The following is a 15,070-nucleotide window of genomic DNA, read 5'->3' as shown; positions in this document are numbered from 1 at the left end:
TAACTAAGTAACACAATTAGTTACTTTTTTTTATTGAGTAACGCAATATTGTAATGCATTACTTTTAAAAGTAACTTTCCCCAACACTGGAGGAGAGTGTGCTGCTACTGCACTGAAGTGATCAGATGCACCATTTTCACCTGCTGGACCGAAAAACAGCCGAAAAAAGAATTGTTATGCTAATTTCATCAAATGGTAATTGACACCCATTGGTAATGTTCCAGCCCAGTTTCTCTGTGTGAACATTTAACTGTTAATTTCAAATAAATGTAAATTAAAGTAACACTAAAAGTCCATTATATTTCACTAATTACACTACTCTTGCTCTAAACCAGGGGTGGGCAAACTTGGCCCTTCCAGGTCACTTTCCTTCAGAGTTTAGCTCCAACTCTAATCAAACACACCTGAACCAGCTAATCATTGTCTTCAAGACTACTAGAAAGCTACAGGCAGGTGAGTTTTATCAGGGTTGGATCAAATCTCTGCAGGAAAGTGGCCTGGAAGGGCCAAGTTTGCCCATCACTGCTCTAAACACTGTCACTTTTTTTTTATTCTGGTGATATCTGACAGTGATTAATGTGAAAGAACAGATGCTAGTGTTATTAGTGTTTCATATCCACCGTCCCTCTCACAGTGTGTGCAGGTCTCAGTCCGGGGTTTCTGAGGGGCTTAAAAAGGTCGTAAAAAGTCTCAATTTGTCCATCCACAAATGAAGGCTTTAAAAAGGTCTTAAATCAGAGCAAAAAGTCTTAAATTCATAAACAATAAATGCATTGCATGCATTGCTAAAAATGTATGACTTTTTCAGTATTTTTGATTGTTTTCCATTGCAAATATCTAAACATCTTTAAATCAAGATACATATTTGAGATGCTAAATATAAGATATTAAGTTTTGTTTTCATATCTCCCACACACACACACACACATACACACTCTCACACAGGTTTGTTTTTGTGAAAAGTGGGGACATCCCATAGGCGTAATGGTTTTTATACTGTACAGACCGTATATTCTATTGTCCTACACCAACCCTACCCCTAAACCTACCCCTTACAGGAAACTTTGTGCTATTTCAGATTTTCAATACACTCCATTCTGTGTGATTTATAAGCGTTTTGAAAAGTGGGGACATGGGGTAATGTCCTGAAAAGTCACCTTCTCCTTGTAATACCTATGTCATACCTTTGTCATTATACAAATTTATGTCCTCATTTGTCACAAAAACGCGCACACACACACACACACACACACACATTTTATATACTTTATTTGATTCCACATTACAAGACAAATTTCATTAGGAATCAAATTTTCCCATCCAGCTTTCCATTGGTCTTTCTTTTAAAAACCAGACCGCATGCGTGTGGCACCTTCCGTCTTTTAAAATCCAGCAATAATGATGCTCTGGCCATTCGCCCCATGCTGATATCATCACAGTTCAGCATATTGATAAGGTGAGACTATCTTGTGGCTATGTACTCACTCACACATGCAGTTTGGGACTCCAAGCCCCCCGTCCTGTCTTTTCTGGAAGATAAAACATCTTGTGGAATGTGTGTTGAGACAAAGCCATTTCCTAACCACGTTTACGGTTTTGTTGTCCATTTCACGCAATACTTTTTGTGGGATATGGACATTTGCAAAAAGATGTTGAATTTTAGAAAAAGCTATGTCTCTTATTGCTTGCACTTTTAGAGTAATGGAAAAAGGTGATGCGTCAATGAGATCCAGTCTGGTCATAAACTGATGTGCCATGTCAGTCACTTGCAGACTCCATTCTCCAGCAATGTTAAACTTGTGACCCAAGTAGTTGTATGTCTCATGTCTAGTATACACTCTGAGTGGCTGGTCTAAGATGGTAAAAGAGGGGGGTTGGTCGGCCCTTGATCTATACCAACGGTTGCCACCGCTCCTCCTCTCATAGAAAACTGCACATTTACTTGTAGACCAGACCATATCAGGAATCTGTCAGTGCATGACAACATGTTTTTAATCACGCCTTCATCTTGGGATGCGACGGCCACATCATCAGCATAGCCCTGGACTGGGTTCGGTGACAGGATGTGGGGCGGGGCATGTGTACAGAGCCATTTTAGCCATTGATTTATTGCAATGATAAAGTTTACAGCACTCCATGGACAGCCAGTTTTGATTCCTACCTCAAGTGGTATTGGTCTGGTGAGATCTTTTCCACAGATCACTTGCACGTAGGAGTCACAATATACATCTTTTATTATGTCTACATAGATCTTAGGGAGCTGTATCTCTTCCAATGCATCAATCATGACTCTATGAGGCAATGTGCCAAAGGCATCTCTGAAGTCTAGGAAGACAATGTATTAGTTAGCAGATTCGTGCTTAAAATCGTCAATCGCAGTTTTTAAGCAAAAAACATGCTCAATATAAGCTTTTTGTTTGTTAGACAAAATTCCAGCATCAACCAGCCAAGGTAGTATTCTCACACACTCTCTCACACACACACACACTCACACTCACTCACACACACACACACACACTCACACTCACTCACACACACACACACTCACAAGCCCTTGCAATATGCGTATGGCGCGCTACATTGGCGACTTTGATCATCTCAATATATCCCGCAGCCCTGTTAGCTCTGCATTCAACAGCACTCGTCTCTGACACACTGAATGCAGATATCTGACAGCTACAGCTCACTAAACCCGCGCTTGGCCTGTACTGGGATCAGTGGAGTATAGTGATGTGTGTGTGAGGTTTGAGGTTTGTTTGTGAGCACTGGGAAACACGCTTGCATTGACTGACCTCTCACACTGGTTTGAAAGAGCATTACAATTTAGTGAGTGTTTAGAATGGAATGCAAGCGCACTGCATACTGAATGATATAATATAAAGATAGCATGTTAAACAATATGCAGTATGTAATGACAAATATTTAAAATAGTAGAATGCTCAATTATACACACATGACCTTAGTACAGTGATTTAGTTAACATCTTGGAAATAAAGCAGTTGTTTAGTGTTTTAGTCTGCTTTTGTGTAAAATCATCCTGACTGACCGTTTTCTCTCTGATCAAATGAGTCAAGACGGAAAATGCATGCAGTATGGCTTCCGGAGCACGTGTTCACAGAAAAGGAAGGTCAGCTTGAGTGCAGTGTATTGTTGTAAACGCAAGGTTCCCAGCACAGTCGCTGAAAACCTAGAAATGACACAGAAACTGTGATATCCAATCCAAATAGTCCTTGAGATTAAAATATCCTACTTTTGATCTGCTCTGAAATATTTCATTGGCTAAACATTGATGAAAACATCCATTTGTTGGTTAGTTGCTCATTCTGACCGACCGAATTTTTTAATAATCACTGTGAAGCTGTATTGTATAAAGCTCTGTAGAAATAAAGGTGACATGACTTGACTAAATGTTAACTGACTGTAATAAGATCACTTATGTGACTCATTGGGTGGCAAATGGTAATAACCAAGAAGCTTCTCAAAAGATCAAATCAGCCAGTGAATGGCATTCACGTCTTTTATTTATTTTTTTGTCGTGTTGGAAAAACTTGCACACATACAGAAGTGAAATTCCCTTAGCCATATTCAAATCACTGTAACACACAGCCTTGTGTGGCCTATTGCTTTTGTAAAACAGCAATGTGATAAAAGACACGTTCAGTAAATATCTGTTATAATGCTAGTTAGGTGTTGCAGGTAGTCATGCATGCATAAAATTGGTCAAATGTGTATAGTATGCATACTGCATACTTACTTTAAATTTGCTTCTGTTGCTGCCCTCTCACTGATTTGTTAAACACCATAGTGTTGCTATGAAGCTTTCATGTTGTGGTATTTTCCAGTCAGCTGTGAACAGATTTGCTGTGATCAGTGAAGCTTAACGTGGAGCAGGTGGCAGCTTTATGAGATGAATGTATTTGACGTCCTGCCTGTTCCTAAACATAGGCCAGACAATCATTCATACAATCAGTAAGCTTTATATTTTTCAGGGTGTGAAGTTAGATAAGCTATGTAAGTTTTCAGGGTGTGATTTGCACCAAATGTATGTAACACACTGTTATGCCACGAATATAGACTGTTGTTTAGAATTTCATTATCCAAGTGTCATTATAAATATTAAAATAAGTTGAAGTTATAGTTAGTGTGGGAGAAGAATAGTGTTTGGGACGAATTTATACTCAAATTAAAGAGGTGATGTTGTGGTTTATTTGTATGTGCTGTCTGTGCTATTTTAGTGGCAAATTTGCTGAAGGAATTGACCTATTGGTAAGCCCCTCCCCTCAAACGCAGATGAGCCAATGGCAGTCGAGTATCAGTTGCGCGGGCATCGGTTTAATGGTGTTTATGCTACAAAAATGGAAAGACGATGTGCCTAGGATACGTGTAACACTGATTCCAGTTATCCTGAGAGGATGGGCAATATAATTTATTTTATTCCATTTCCTAAATCCAACCAAAACAGAGTCAAATGTCCCTAAGCATTCAACCCCAATCACAATGAAGACAAAAACGTTCATTTTCTGGTTGTCATACTCTCATTAAGTTACACTTTTCATCTGCTCAAGCAGAACGTTAATGTCATCTTGTGCTTCAAGCAAGGTATCTCTGGCTATAACTAGCTAACGGTCAAGTTAGTGAGTCCATGCTAACGTACAAACCTAAATAGCGAACTGTTCTCACGTCATGTACCGTGCAGTGAAAGTCAAAAACACATAAACGAAGGTCTATATTAGAGTGCCTCTCCATGTTAATCTGGTTAAATGTAAATTAATTGAATCTTACTCTGCAGTATATGAACAGTGTTGATTCGGGATGTTGTCATTGCGATCGTGACGACCGTAACATAATTCTCCCGTTTGCATTGAGATCTGTATTTTTACATATTTATTTTAATATCTCTCCATGGCATATTTAAGTCCCACTTGAAGGTCCATCTGTGTCCCAAATTGATCAGAAACACCTCGGAAGAAGGTTTTCACTGACAGCTGTCATTGTAAGACAGTGAGCAACTCCGTTTGTTTGTCCGAGTGAGCAACGGTAACTAAGGGGGGCGGGGCTTATCGATAGGTCAATTGAGCGAAATTTCTACAAAGTAACACACAAACACAAAATGAGTGCTTGCACAGCACAAGACTACACAGACTAGTGTACTCTATCACTCAAGCTCTGCAGTATCAGCCAGCGTGTTAAAATGCTGAAAGTTCACTCGACTACACGCCACATCTGGATATATACCCAGTCATAATGCTCCTCTCTGTCTTATAACATCTTTCTTAAACAGAATTCTGCTCACCGCTAGTGATGAGCTCTTCGTGATAAGATCCAGGAGTTTGCACTTTTGCATCGTTGATGTGTTGATGTATTGAATTATTGTTGCGAATCATGTAAAGCAACAAAAGGCAAGATTGACTTCATCATTTAGAATGGATTGAAAATGATGCACAAATCAGTGATGTTTCACGCAAGTGATGTTTTCTAGCAGAAGTGTGTTTATGAATCCCTCACTGTCATGCATTCACATTATACAGAAAACATTTTATGAAAGTTTTTTTAGTTAAACATTATTATTATTATTATTTATTTTTTACTGACACAAAAATGACTAAACATTGATATCAATCACATTTATGGTGAGGCGATGCAGCTGCTGGCAAACAATCAGAAGAGTTCTATACAGTTAAGAAAGAGGCCACAGGATGTTGTGAAAGGGGTCTTCCTGTCTCACACAGACTTAACCTGTGCCATGCTAACCCAGAAAGAGAGAGACTGTATTGAAACAGACAACTCTGTGTGACATAAACAACTTATATTGATAACAACAAGACATATTCTTGATCACATACGTGACCCTGGAGCACAAAACCAGTCATAAGGGTCAATTTTTTGAAATTGAGATTTATACACCATCTCAAAGCTGAATAAATAAGTATTCCATTGATGTATGGTTTGTTAGGATGGGACAATATTTGGCTGAGATACAACTATTTGAAAATCTGGAATCTGAGGGTGCAAAAAAATCTGAAGTTCTTAGCAATGCATATTACTAATCAAAAATTAAGTTTTGATATATTTACGGTAGGAAATTTACAAAATATCTTTACGGAACATGATCTTTACTTAATATCCTAATGATTTTTGGCATAAAAGAAAAATCAATAATTTTGACCCATACAATGTATTGTTGGCTATTGCTACAAATATACCCCAGCGACTAAAGACTGCTTTTGTGCTGCAGGGTCACATATTATATTGTTATTCAAACTTTAGTTGCTCGGAATCTATACAGTAAAAGATGTTATAAAGAACCGGTACTCTTTAAAACGGTGTTTCTGTATCAGTTGTAACAGAATCTCATTGTCGAGGCGTGTAAATGATGATGCTGGAAGAGTGCACGAAAATAATGTCTTGTTATCGTGCAGTGAGCTGAAGAGAGAAGGCTCCAGAGCAAACGGAGAGGCGCTCGGGAGGACGAGATCCCGCATGACCGAGAGACTTGCTGAAGACATGGACAGCTCGATGGAGATCGCCGAGGAGGATGATGAAGACTACGTCAGTTCACTTACTTTTACTCTTCATCTTTTGTTTTCAGGTTTCTCGGGCTGGTTTTATGTAACAGTGACGCGTGGGTAGGAAAGAAAGAGGTCATTGTGGCGAGATACAATTTTAACAGTCCCTAAAATCGAACGGCATTATTTTCTGGCTGCAGCCTCAAAAGACTTTGCTATGTAGCATATAGAGAACATCGTAATGATACACATGTAAACCAGTAAACATCTGCCTTTTTAAACACTATTACCTGTGGTACCTGTACACAATACTGGTCAGTGTTGATAACGAAGAGTAAACAAGGTTTTTTGTTTTTTTTTCATTTCAAACAGTGAAACATTCTTCATCAGGTTTCAGAAGAATTAAAAAAATCTCTTTCTTCTGCATAATTAATCTTTGCCTTGTTAAAAACAATATCTAAACAGCCTTAAAATGAGATTTGCTCGTGAAGCTAAAGGTGTTGCATTACACGAGGGCATGTGTTTGCTTCCTGACAGATCACACACAAACTGATCTCATACAGTAGATCTCATATGAAAAGATGTCAGGATGATACAGTGATCTGTATGTTTCTGTTCTGGAAGCCACTGCAGATTTCACATTAGATTCCTGTTTGAGTGTGTGTGTGTGTGTGTGTGTGTGTGTGTGTTTGTGTGTGTGTAACAGGAAGAGAAAGAAAGCAGGCGGCCAGCACGAGGGGCGACGAGAGGCCGCAGGAAACGCAGAGGAGATGCAGCGCTGCTCAGATACAGTGAGACACACACACACACACTCACAGATGGCTGTGACACCTATATGACACTCTATGACACCTGCGATTGTTTCCCATGATGCAGCGGTTCCGTATGGAGGCAAGAAGAAGGCGTGGTGTTGGGCCTCATACCTGGAGCAGGAGAGAGCCATCGCTGCCCCTAGTAAACTTTTCAAGGAGGTGAGACAACACACGCTAATGTTCAGTGTCACTATTATGAAAGAACACTACCTTTGATTCCACTTTGATACATACATGAATATCTAGTGATGCACCAGTATAGAGTTTTTGTTGATATGGATTATATTTTTGAGGGCTGTCAAGCGATTTAATCTACTTAATTATGCGATGCGACGATTAATTAATCTAATTAATCGCGTATAAAATTTAGCTGAGAAATTACCCCCAAAAGATAATTTGAAGTCATTATTGTGTTACATGAGAAAAGCATGAAGTAGACATTACAAAACGTAGGTCTAGCTTTAGAAATAAATATTTCATTTGATTCAACAGAATTTTTTACCCATAAACTTTTAAGCTACAACGGCCATGATTTTTTTTTTCTTAAGCTGCATCTGAATTGGTATTTGGAAATATTTACAGCCCATTTATTGCAGCTCCAACACAGTTTGGTTACCAACACTTTTAAAAATATTGTCTTTTATGTTCTGCAAAAGAAAGAAAGTCATATAGGTTTGAAATGACACAGGCGTGAGTAAATTTTTGGGTGAACTTTTTTTTTTTTTGTAATTGATATGGAAATACGAATTTTTTTAAACAAAATGATACTTTAAATAAGAAACGTAAACTGCCAGTGGGTGGCGGTTGGGTCTTGATTAATGAGTAAGTCATTGAGTCATTCATTCATTTGATTCGTTTAAAACGGCTGATTCATTCAGGAATGAAGTAAACAGCTCTCTTTATGAATGGACCATTGAATCTTTATTCACCTGATTCATTCAAAACATGGATTCATTCAGAAACGAATCACCTCTGTTTGTTGCTTGGAGATGCACAACAGTTTTGCTGTGGCTTTATAGGTAATATTTTTGTTGGCAAAATTGAGCAAGAACAGACAATATTGTGTCTAAAATATAACACAATATTATTTATTGAACTGTTGTATGAAATCAGGAGAGGTGGCGGTAAATGTCTTTATGAGTCGATTCGTTCAAACGGCTGATTCATTCAGGAATGAAGTAAACAGCTCTCTTTATGAATGGACCATTGAATCTTTATTCACCTGATTCATTCAAAACATGGATTCATTCAGAAACGAATCACCTCTGTTTGTTGCTTGGAGATGCACAACAGTTTTGCTGTGGCTTTATAGGTAATATTTTTGTTGGCAAAATTGAGCAAGAACAGACAATATTGTGTCTAAAATATAACACAATATTATTTATTGAACTGTTGTATGAAATCAGTATCACATTTGAACTTGTCCTATTAAGGACAAAAACATATGATATTGCTCTCGTTGCTTGCATGATATTACTTAACTATATCATATTATATGAATATGAGACAAAATCTCATGCAGGAGCATTTTTGCCCCAATCTCTAGAATTGTAGAGCATTTAACTGCATTCTATAGGCTCCATCACTGCATCATGTTCATCACCAATCAACGGTGGTCACAATCTTCACTGCATTTCCTGCTGCTACTGCAGCCTTTCAGAAAAAAAGAGCCTTTTTGCATGCTGCAGATTGGAAACAGTCTGTCAATTGTGCCGTGACCTTCTCCTGGGCACTTCAGTGCTTAAAACAAAAAAAGCAATTTCCCTGAAATAGTGGCACACTAGATCTACATTTAGGGACCGTATTAATGTATTTTGTTCCCTTCAATTTATTCCTTACATTTTCTGTATTTGGTCTTAAAAAGTCTTAAGAAAACCCTGCAGAAACAATGTAATAAATGTGCAAAGTTATCACAGTTTTGTCACTATGGGGTATGAAGTGTATCATTTTAGCATAAGGTTGTGACATAAAATGTAAAAAAATGAAGGGGTCTGAATATTTTCTGAATACACTGTAAGAATTATCAGCCATCTGTATTAGTGAACATTTGTTTGCTGGTGCATCTCGAGCTTTATAAGGAGTGTATAACTGGACTCTCTCTCTCTCTGTGTGTGTGTGTGCAGTATCAGTCGTTTCCGCAGTGTAAGAGTGGCTTTAGGGTTGGCATGAGACTGGAGGGTATCGACCCTGAACACCCATCCATGTACTGTGTCCTCACAATCGCTGAGGTAACAACCAAAACTGAAGTACTGTCTAAATAGTCTGTAAAAGTTGTAACATGCTATTTTAAAGTCATGTTACTTTCAACCTTGTGGCTGTATTGTGCATATTTGCAGGTGTTAGGGCATCGAATCAGACTGCATTTTGATAAGTATTCAGACTGCTATGACTTCTGGGTAAATTCCAGCTCTCCTGACATTCACCCAGTGGGATGGTGTGAAAAAACCGGACACAAGTTGCATCCACCGAAAGGCAAGAGACACCAACGATTCAAAGAACACCCACAATTCAGTTCAAGCGTTCAATGGCCAAATTCTAGTTGAGATGAATTGGTTCTGTTTTGCATGTAAAATTCTACATATTTTTTCACTTAGATGACGAAAGTGTAGCAGTATGTACTCTTGTTCCTCACATGGCTTGTGTGTTTTTTTGTGTTTCTGTAGGGATGAAGGATGAAGAGTTTAGCTGGTCCTCTTACATCAAACTAAATAAAATACAGACGGCACCCAAAGCGCTCTTTCAGAACCAGAACATGGTGAGAGCATCACATGACTCCAGATGAAGCCACATGAAATGTGTCCCATCTTCCCCTAGATGGCAGTGTTTCACTTCATGTAATAAAGCACTTAAACTAGTTAAAATCAAAGACATCCACAGCACATTTAACCTACATTAAACACTTCACTTATATGTGACCCTGGACCACAAAACCAGTCTCAAGTGTCAATTTTTCCTACAAATATACCCCAGAGACTTAAGACTTCTTTTGTGCTCCAGCGTCACATATTATTTAACAGTAACAGGACATAGATACAAGTGAAACAGAATATTTAGTTAAAACTTAACTTGATTTTAGCATCAGGATTTTATTGCATCATGAAATGCTAAGATATCATTGGTTAATACAATAATTTAGGTTGCAAGTTATTAAAATTGAATGGATAAGCTGTGTTTTTCAGACCGTGACGCCGTCAGGGTTTAGGGTTGGTATGAAGCTGGAGGCCATCGATAAGAAGAATCCCTCGTTCATCTGTGTCGCCACGATTACAGACATGGTGGATAGTCGATTCCTGGTGCACTTTGACAACTGGGATGAAAGTTATGACTACTGGTAAATTCACATCTTTGAATTCATGTCTTTATGCTTTGATCCTGCTGTGCCTTTCCCTGAAAGGGAACAATATTTTTTATCTTTGGAAAGGATCATATTTTAAGACTTTCTATAGATTTCTATCAATACAAAAACTTAAGATGGTAATTGCTTATGCATTTACATGACCACATAGATGTCGTTTAAGGCTGATTGTTGAAGCATTACTCCTAAACCAGTATGTGTCGTTACAGCAAAGTACTAAAAGTGATTTTTTTTTTACTCAGTAAGTCTAATTCTTACTCTGTAATTGAAATTCTGGTAGTATCACTCAGTTTTAGTTATTCTCTTAATTTGACCACAATCACACATAGTTATAAACATATTAATAACCCAAGACATTGTTCATCTTTTGTGCCAAACCTGACACTTTCCAAAATGTTAAAACCCCAAGTATGAATATATCTAAATATTTTTAATATTTATTACTTCTTGTTTTTAAAAAAAAACTTTAAAAAGAAAACTAATAATAGAGTTATCACTTTTGAACCAATATGAGTGTGAACATATACATATACATGAACAATACAATACTGAAAAAGTATAGAAAAACTAACATCTGTTGAAGCAATGTGGTCCAAAAACAAAATGAAATCATCATATTTTAATTTCAATCAAAGCATCATTTGGGTAGAGTTAGATTTTTTTTTTATTCTGTGTAACTCCTGCTCATACAAATTGGCTGAAATGCTGATGAAATTGATGAAACTGAACAGGCTTAAATCTGTCAAATGACAAAGTTGAGTATCTTGTTAATTATATCAGTCGTAATAAGTCATGAAGACACAAATGTGGCAAATTCTCATTCTTATGAGTGACCCAGTTATCATTCTGTGCTCATCATCCATTCTCTGCTGAGTGTGTGTGTGTGTCGTGTGTGTGTGTGTGTGTGTGTGTGTGTGGAGAGCAGGCAGAATGCTTTTAACTGCTCATCAATTACTCAGGAGGAGAAGGATGAGTACACATACACACACACACACACACACCCACACACAGAGACAGTGTCTTCAGCTCAAATCACACAATCACATCTGACAACTCTGTGCATTGAACAACAGCGCCTCCTGAACATCTCATCACCACATTTGTTCACTTTATTCAAACAAATAGTTTCAGGAGTTCAGAAGAATTGGTCCCTGTTTCAGTACATAATTCTGTTTTAGTCATCTTATCATCAGAAACGCATCAGATGTTGTGGGTTACGAGCAATCTGGGGCTGGTCAGCTTTACTCCAGCACTGCTGAAATGATTGTTGGATCACTCATTCTCAACTAGTTTTGCTTCAGGGCCGAGTAGAGACCCAACACAGCTCCACAAATGTTTATCCTACTAAAACAATGAAAATGTCCTTAAAATCCAATATTGAAATGTATTAAAATTGCCTGCGGAAACATAACAAAATACAACATTTTTGAGAGTTTGATTGAATTTTGATGCTTTCATGCTTTTGGGAGACAATAAACCACAGGAAAAGAAGTAATTATGATGCGTACAATTAACATAGACAGTCAAACGACGAAAGATAAATTTCGCTTCCCTTTTAAAAGTTGATGAGTTTTTGTTTGTGTCTTACCTGCACATGATTATTTGGTTCTGATTTATCAGAATAGTTTTTCCCTTCTGTCTGTGACTGTCAGATGTGTGCACCATTTTTTGGATTGTCACCGACTAGCGCAGATGGATTGCAAAACCGTGTTAATTTGTGTGTATTTCATTGTATTTTAATGCATGCATTGTCTGTCCCAGACAAGATAAGAAATACTTATATAAAAAAATACTTTTTTTTTTTTCAAAATGTAATTTTAAAGAGCTAAATTTTAAGGGGGGAAATGGATTCAGGGTTTTTGAAACATTGCATGAAATGCATGAAATAGATTATTTTGCCAGTTGCATTAAATTTGTTGATACCAGCATGGCGCCGCAAATGGCAGCAAGGACGCTGAGCTCCGCGATTCTTCTATTGTTTTTGTTTGTTTGTTCTGTGTTTTGTCACTCTTCTTCTATAAGTTTTACCAGAGACGAACTCCTTAACATTAAGCAGCACATCCCAGACAACATTTTTCCGGTTTTTGATTATTCGGACGTTTTGTTGGACATTCTAGTCGGAGGTACAGCGGTGTTGTTCAAACGCGCGTGCAGACGCAGAAGAGGGAAACGCGCCGGCGCCCTGGTGAAGCTCCGCGCGCGCGGCTTTCGGACTGCGCTCCCAAGCATTCATCTTGCGAATGTCCGTTCCCTTCCTAACAAAACGGATGAACTTCTTCTCCTCACCCGCACCAACAAGGACTTTTCAAACTCTGCTGCACTGTGCTTCACTGAAACCTGGCTGAGTGAAGCCATTCCGGACAACGCGCTTCATCTGCCAGGCTACCAGCTGTTCAGAGCGGATCGCATCGCGGAGTTAACGGGGAAAACCAGAGAAGGTGGATTGTGTTTCTACATCAACGAACGTTGGTGTTCAGATGTAACAACGCTGAAAAAGGTATGCTGTCCTAATTTAGAGGCACTCATCATAAACTGTAAACCTTTCTACTCGCCGCGGGAGTTTTCCTCTTTCATTCTCGTGAATGTGTACGTGCCTCCGGACGCGTGCGTGAGCGCCGCGATGCAACAGCTGGCCGAACAAATAACTGAAATGGAGCAAAGGTACCCAGACTCTATTTTAATCATTCTTGGAGATTTTAACAAATCAAATCTCTCCCGTGAACTGCCAAAATACAAGCAGCACATTACGTGTCCCACCAGAGACAGCAATATATTGGATCACTGTTACACAGCAATAAAGGATGCATATCACTCTGTCCCACGAGCAGCTTTGGGGCTCTCTGATCACTGTTTGGCTCATCTAATACCGACCTACAGGCAGAAACTGAAATCAGCTAAACCTGTATTAAGGACTGTAAAAAGATGGACTAATGAAGCAGAGCAGGATTTACAAGCTTGTTTTGACCTCACTGATTGGAGCATCTTTGAAGCTGCAGCCACCGATCTGGACGAGCTCACAGAGACTGTAACTTCATATATCAGTTTCTGTGAAGATATGTGCATTCCTACCAGGACATTCTTATCATTTAATAATGATAAACCGTGGTTTACTGGGAAACTCAAACAGCTTCGTCACGCCAAAGAGGATGCTTACAGAAGTGGGGAGTGTGTAAACATACTTGGTAATAAAGAAATAGATTATTTTGCCAGTTGCATTAAATTGCATTTGTGTATTTCTTCTTTTCCGTAGGTGTGATGCAACGAGTCCTTATATCCATCCAGTTAGCTGGAGTCAAGAGAACGGCAGGACCCTCACCACCCCTCCAGGTGATGCAACACGTCAACACAAATATAATTTTTTGAAAAATGTACAAAAAAAAAACAGATTTTCAAAACACTATTATGCAGTTGCCTGCTTTAGAAGTAGCCTATTCCTATGTTAGAAAGAGCTTGTGAAAGGAAGAAGGAAAGTTCAGGTCTATGTGTTGTATTTTTGAAGCTCATTAATTGCGGATCTCCGATAATATGCAGTAAGATGTTAGGTTTTTGTGCTGGTTTAGATCTTAGCATGTGAAAGCCATCATTCCAGCTGAAATGCAGACTAGCTTCAAAGCGTCTTCAGAGGGACTTCAGTATGAGGACGTGGTCTAGAGCAGTGGTTCTCAACCTTTTTTGAGTACTGGACCCCCATAATATCTCAAACCAACCTCATGGACCCCCATTGATATTGACGTGTTTTTTTTATTTTTTATTTAGCGATATATTGCCCTAGAAATAATTTCGAGAAACAATATTATTGTCATTTTATGACCATTTTATGCCACTGACTATACAGTGATGTTTCAGTATCAGCGCTGGGCTGTCAGGCATCAGGTGGCGACAACTGATGGCAAACTGATTTTTTTCATGATTATAGGAGTTGACCTGAAGAAAGACAGACCCAGGTATTCACACACCCTTAGTTCTGCTGAAGCTGTCACCTGTCTCTCTCTCAATTAAATTTAATTCAATTTGTGTTTTATTGGCATGACAATTGTTACAATGTATTGCCAAAGCATAGTGTTTACATTGAATCTAGAACAGATATATAAAAAAAACATGCATGTATATATCAGTTCATGGTTATAATAATTTTTGTAATGATTCTACGGACCCCCTGCAATTATGTGATGGACCACTAGGGGTACGCATACCCCCGGTTGAGAAACACTGGTCTAGAGGATGACGTGTGTTTATGCTGACCTGACTTCAGACTTCTGCTGGGGATTCAGATGTATATTAGTAACTCTGCACCAGGAAAATCACAAGGACATATTGCTCTTTGTTATATTGCAGCCATTTAATGTCGTGGAAAAGTTCATTTATTTCAGTAATTCAACTCAAATTGTGAAACTCGA

The 15,070-nt window shown here is 38.4% G+C and overlaps 1 protein-coding gene across 1 annotated transcript in view; it reads left to right on the top strand.

Moving 5' to 3' along the window:
- The window catches only part of LOC107711611 (lethal(3)malignant brain tumor-like protein 3), a 54,981-nt gene that overhangs the window by 3,213 nt on the left and 36,698 nt on the right, over nucleotides 1-15,070 (top strand). Inside the window, exons 4-11 of the mRNA XM_016516612.1 lie at nucleotides 6,420-6,549; nucleotides 7,213-7,297; nucleotides 7,383-7,477; nucleotides 9,442-9,546; nucleotides 9,655-9,790; nucleotides 9,982-10,073; nucleotides 10,498-10,649; nucleotides 13,924-14,000. Of these exons, the coding sequence (XP_016372098.1) occupies nucleotides 6,420-6,549; nucleotides 7,213-7,297; nucleotides 7,383-7,477; nucleotides 9,442-9,546; nucleotides 9,655-9,790; nucleotides 9,982-10,073; nucleotides 10,498-10,649; nucleotides 13,924-14,000 (872 nt within the window). The remainder of the gene's footprint in view (nucleotides 1-6,419; nucleotides 6,550-7,212; nucleotides 7,298-7,382; nucleotides 7,478-9,441; nucleotides 9,547-9,654; nucleotides 9,791-9,981; nucleotides 10,074-10,497; nucleotides 10,650-13,923; nucleotides 14,001-15,070) is intronic.

This window comes from Sinocyclocheilus rhinocerous, unplaced genomic scaffold (genome assembly GCF_001515625.1).
Source record: "Sinocyclocheilus rhinocerous isolate Xijiao unplaced genomic scaffold, SAMN03320098_v1.1 scaffold2012, whole genome shotgun sequence".
Lineage (NCBI taxonomy): Eukaryota > Metazoa > Chordata > Actinopteri > Cypriniformes > Cyprinidae > Sinocyclocheilus > Sinocyclocheilus rhinocerous.
The sequence above is the reverse complement of the archived record's forward strand: the minus strand, read 5'-3'. Positions and strand labels throughout refer to the sequence as shown.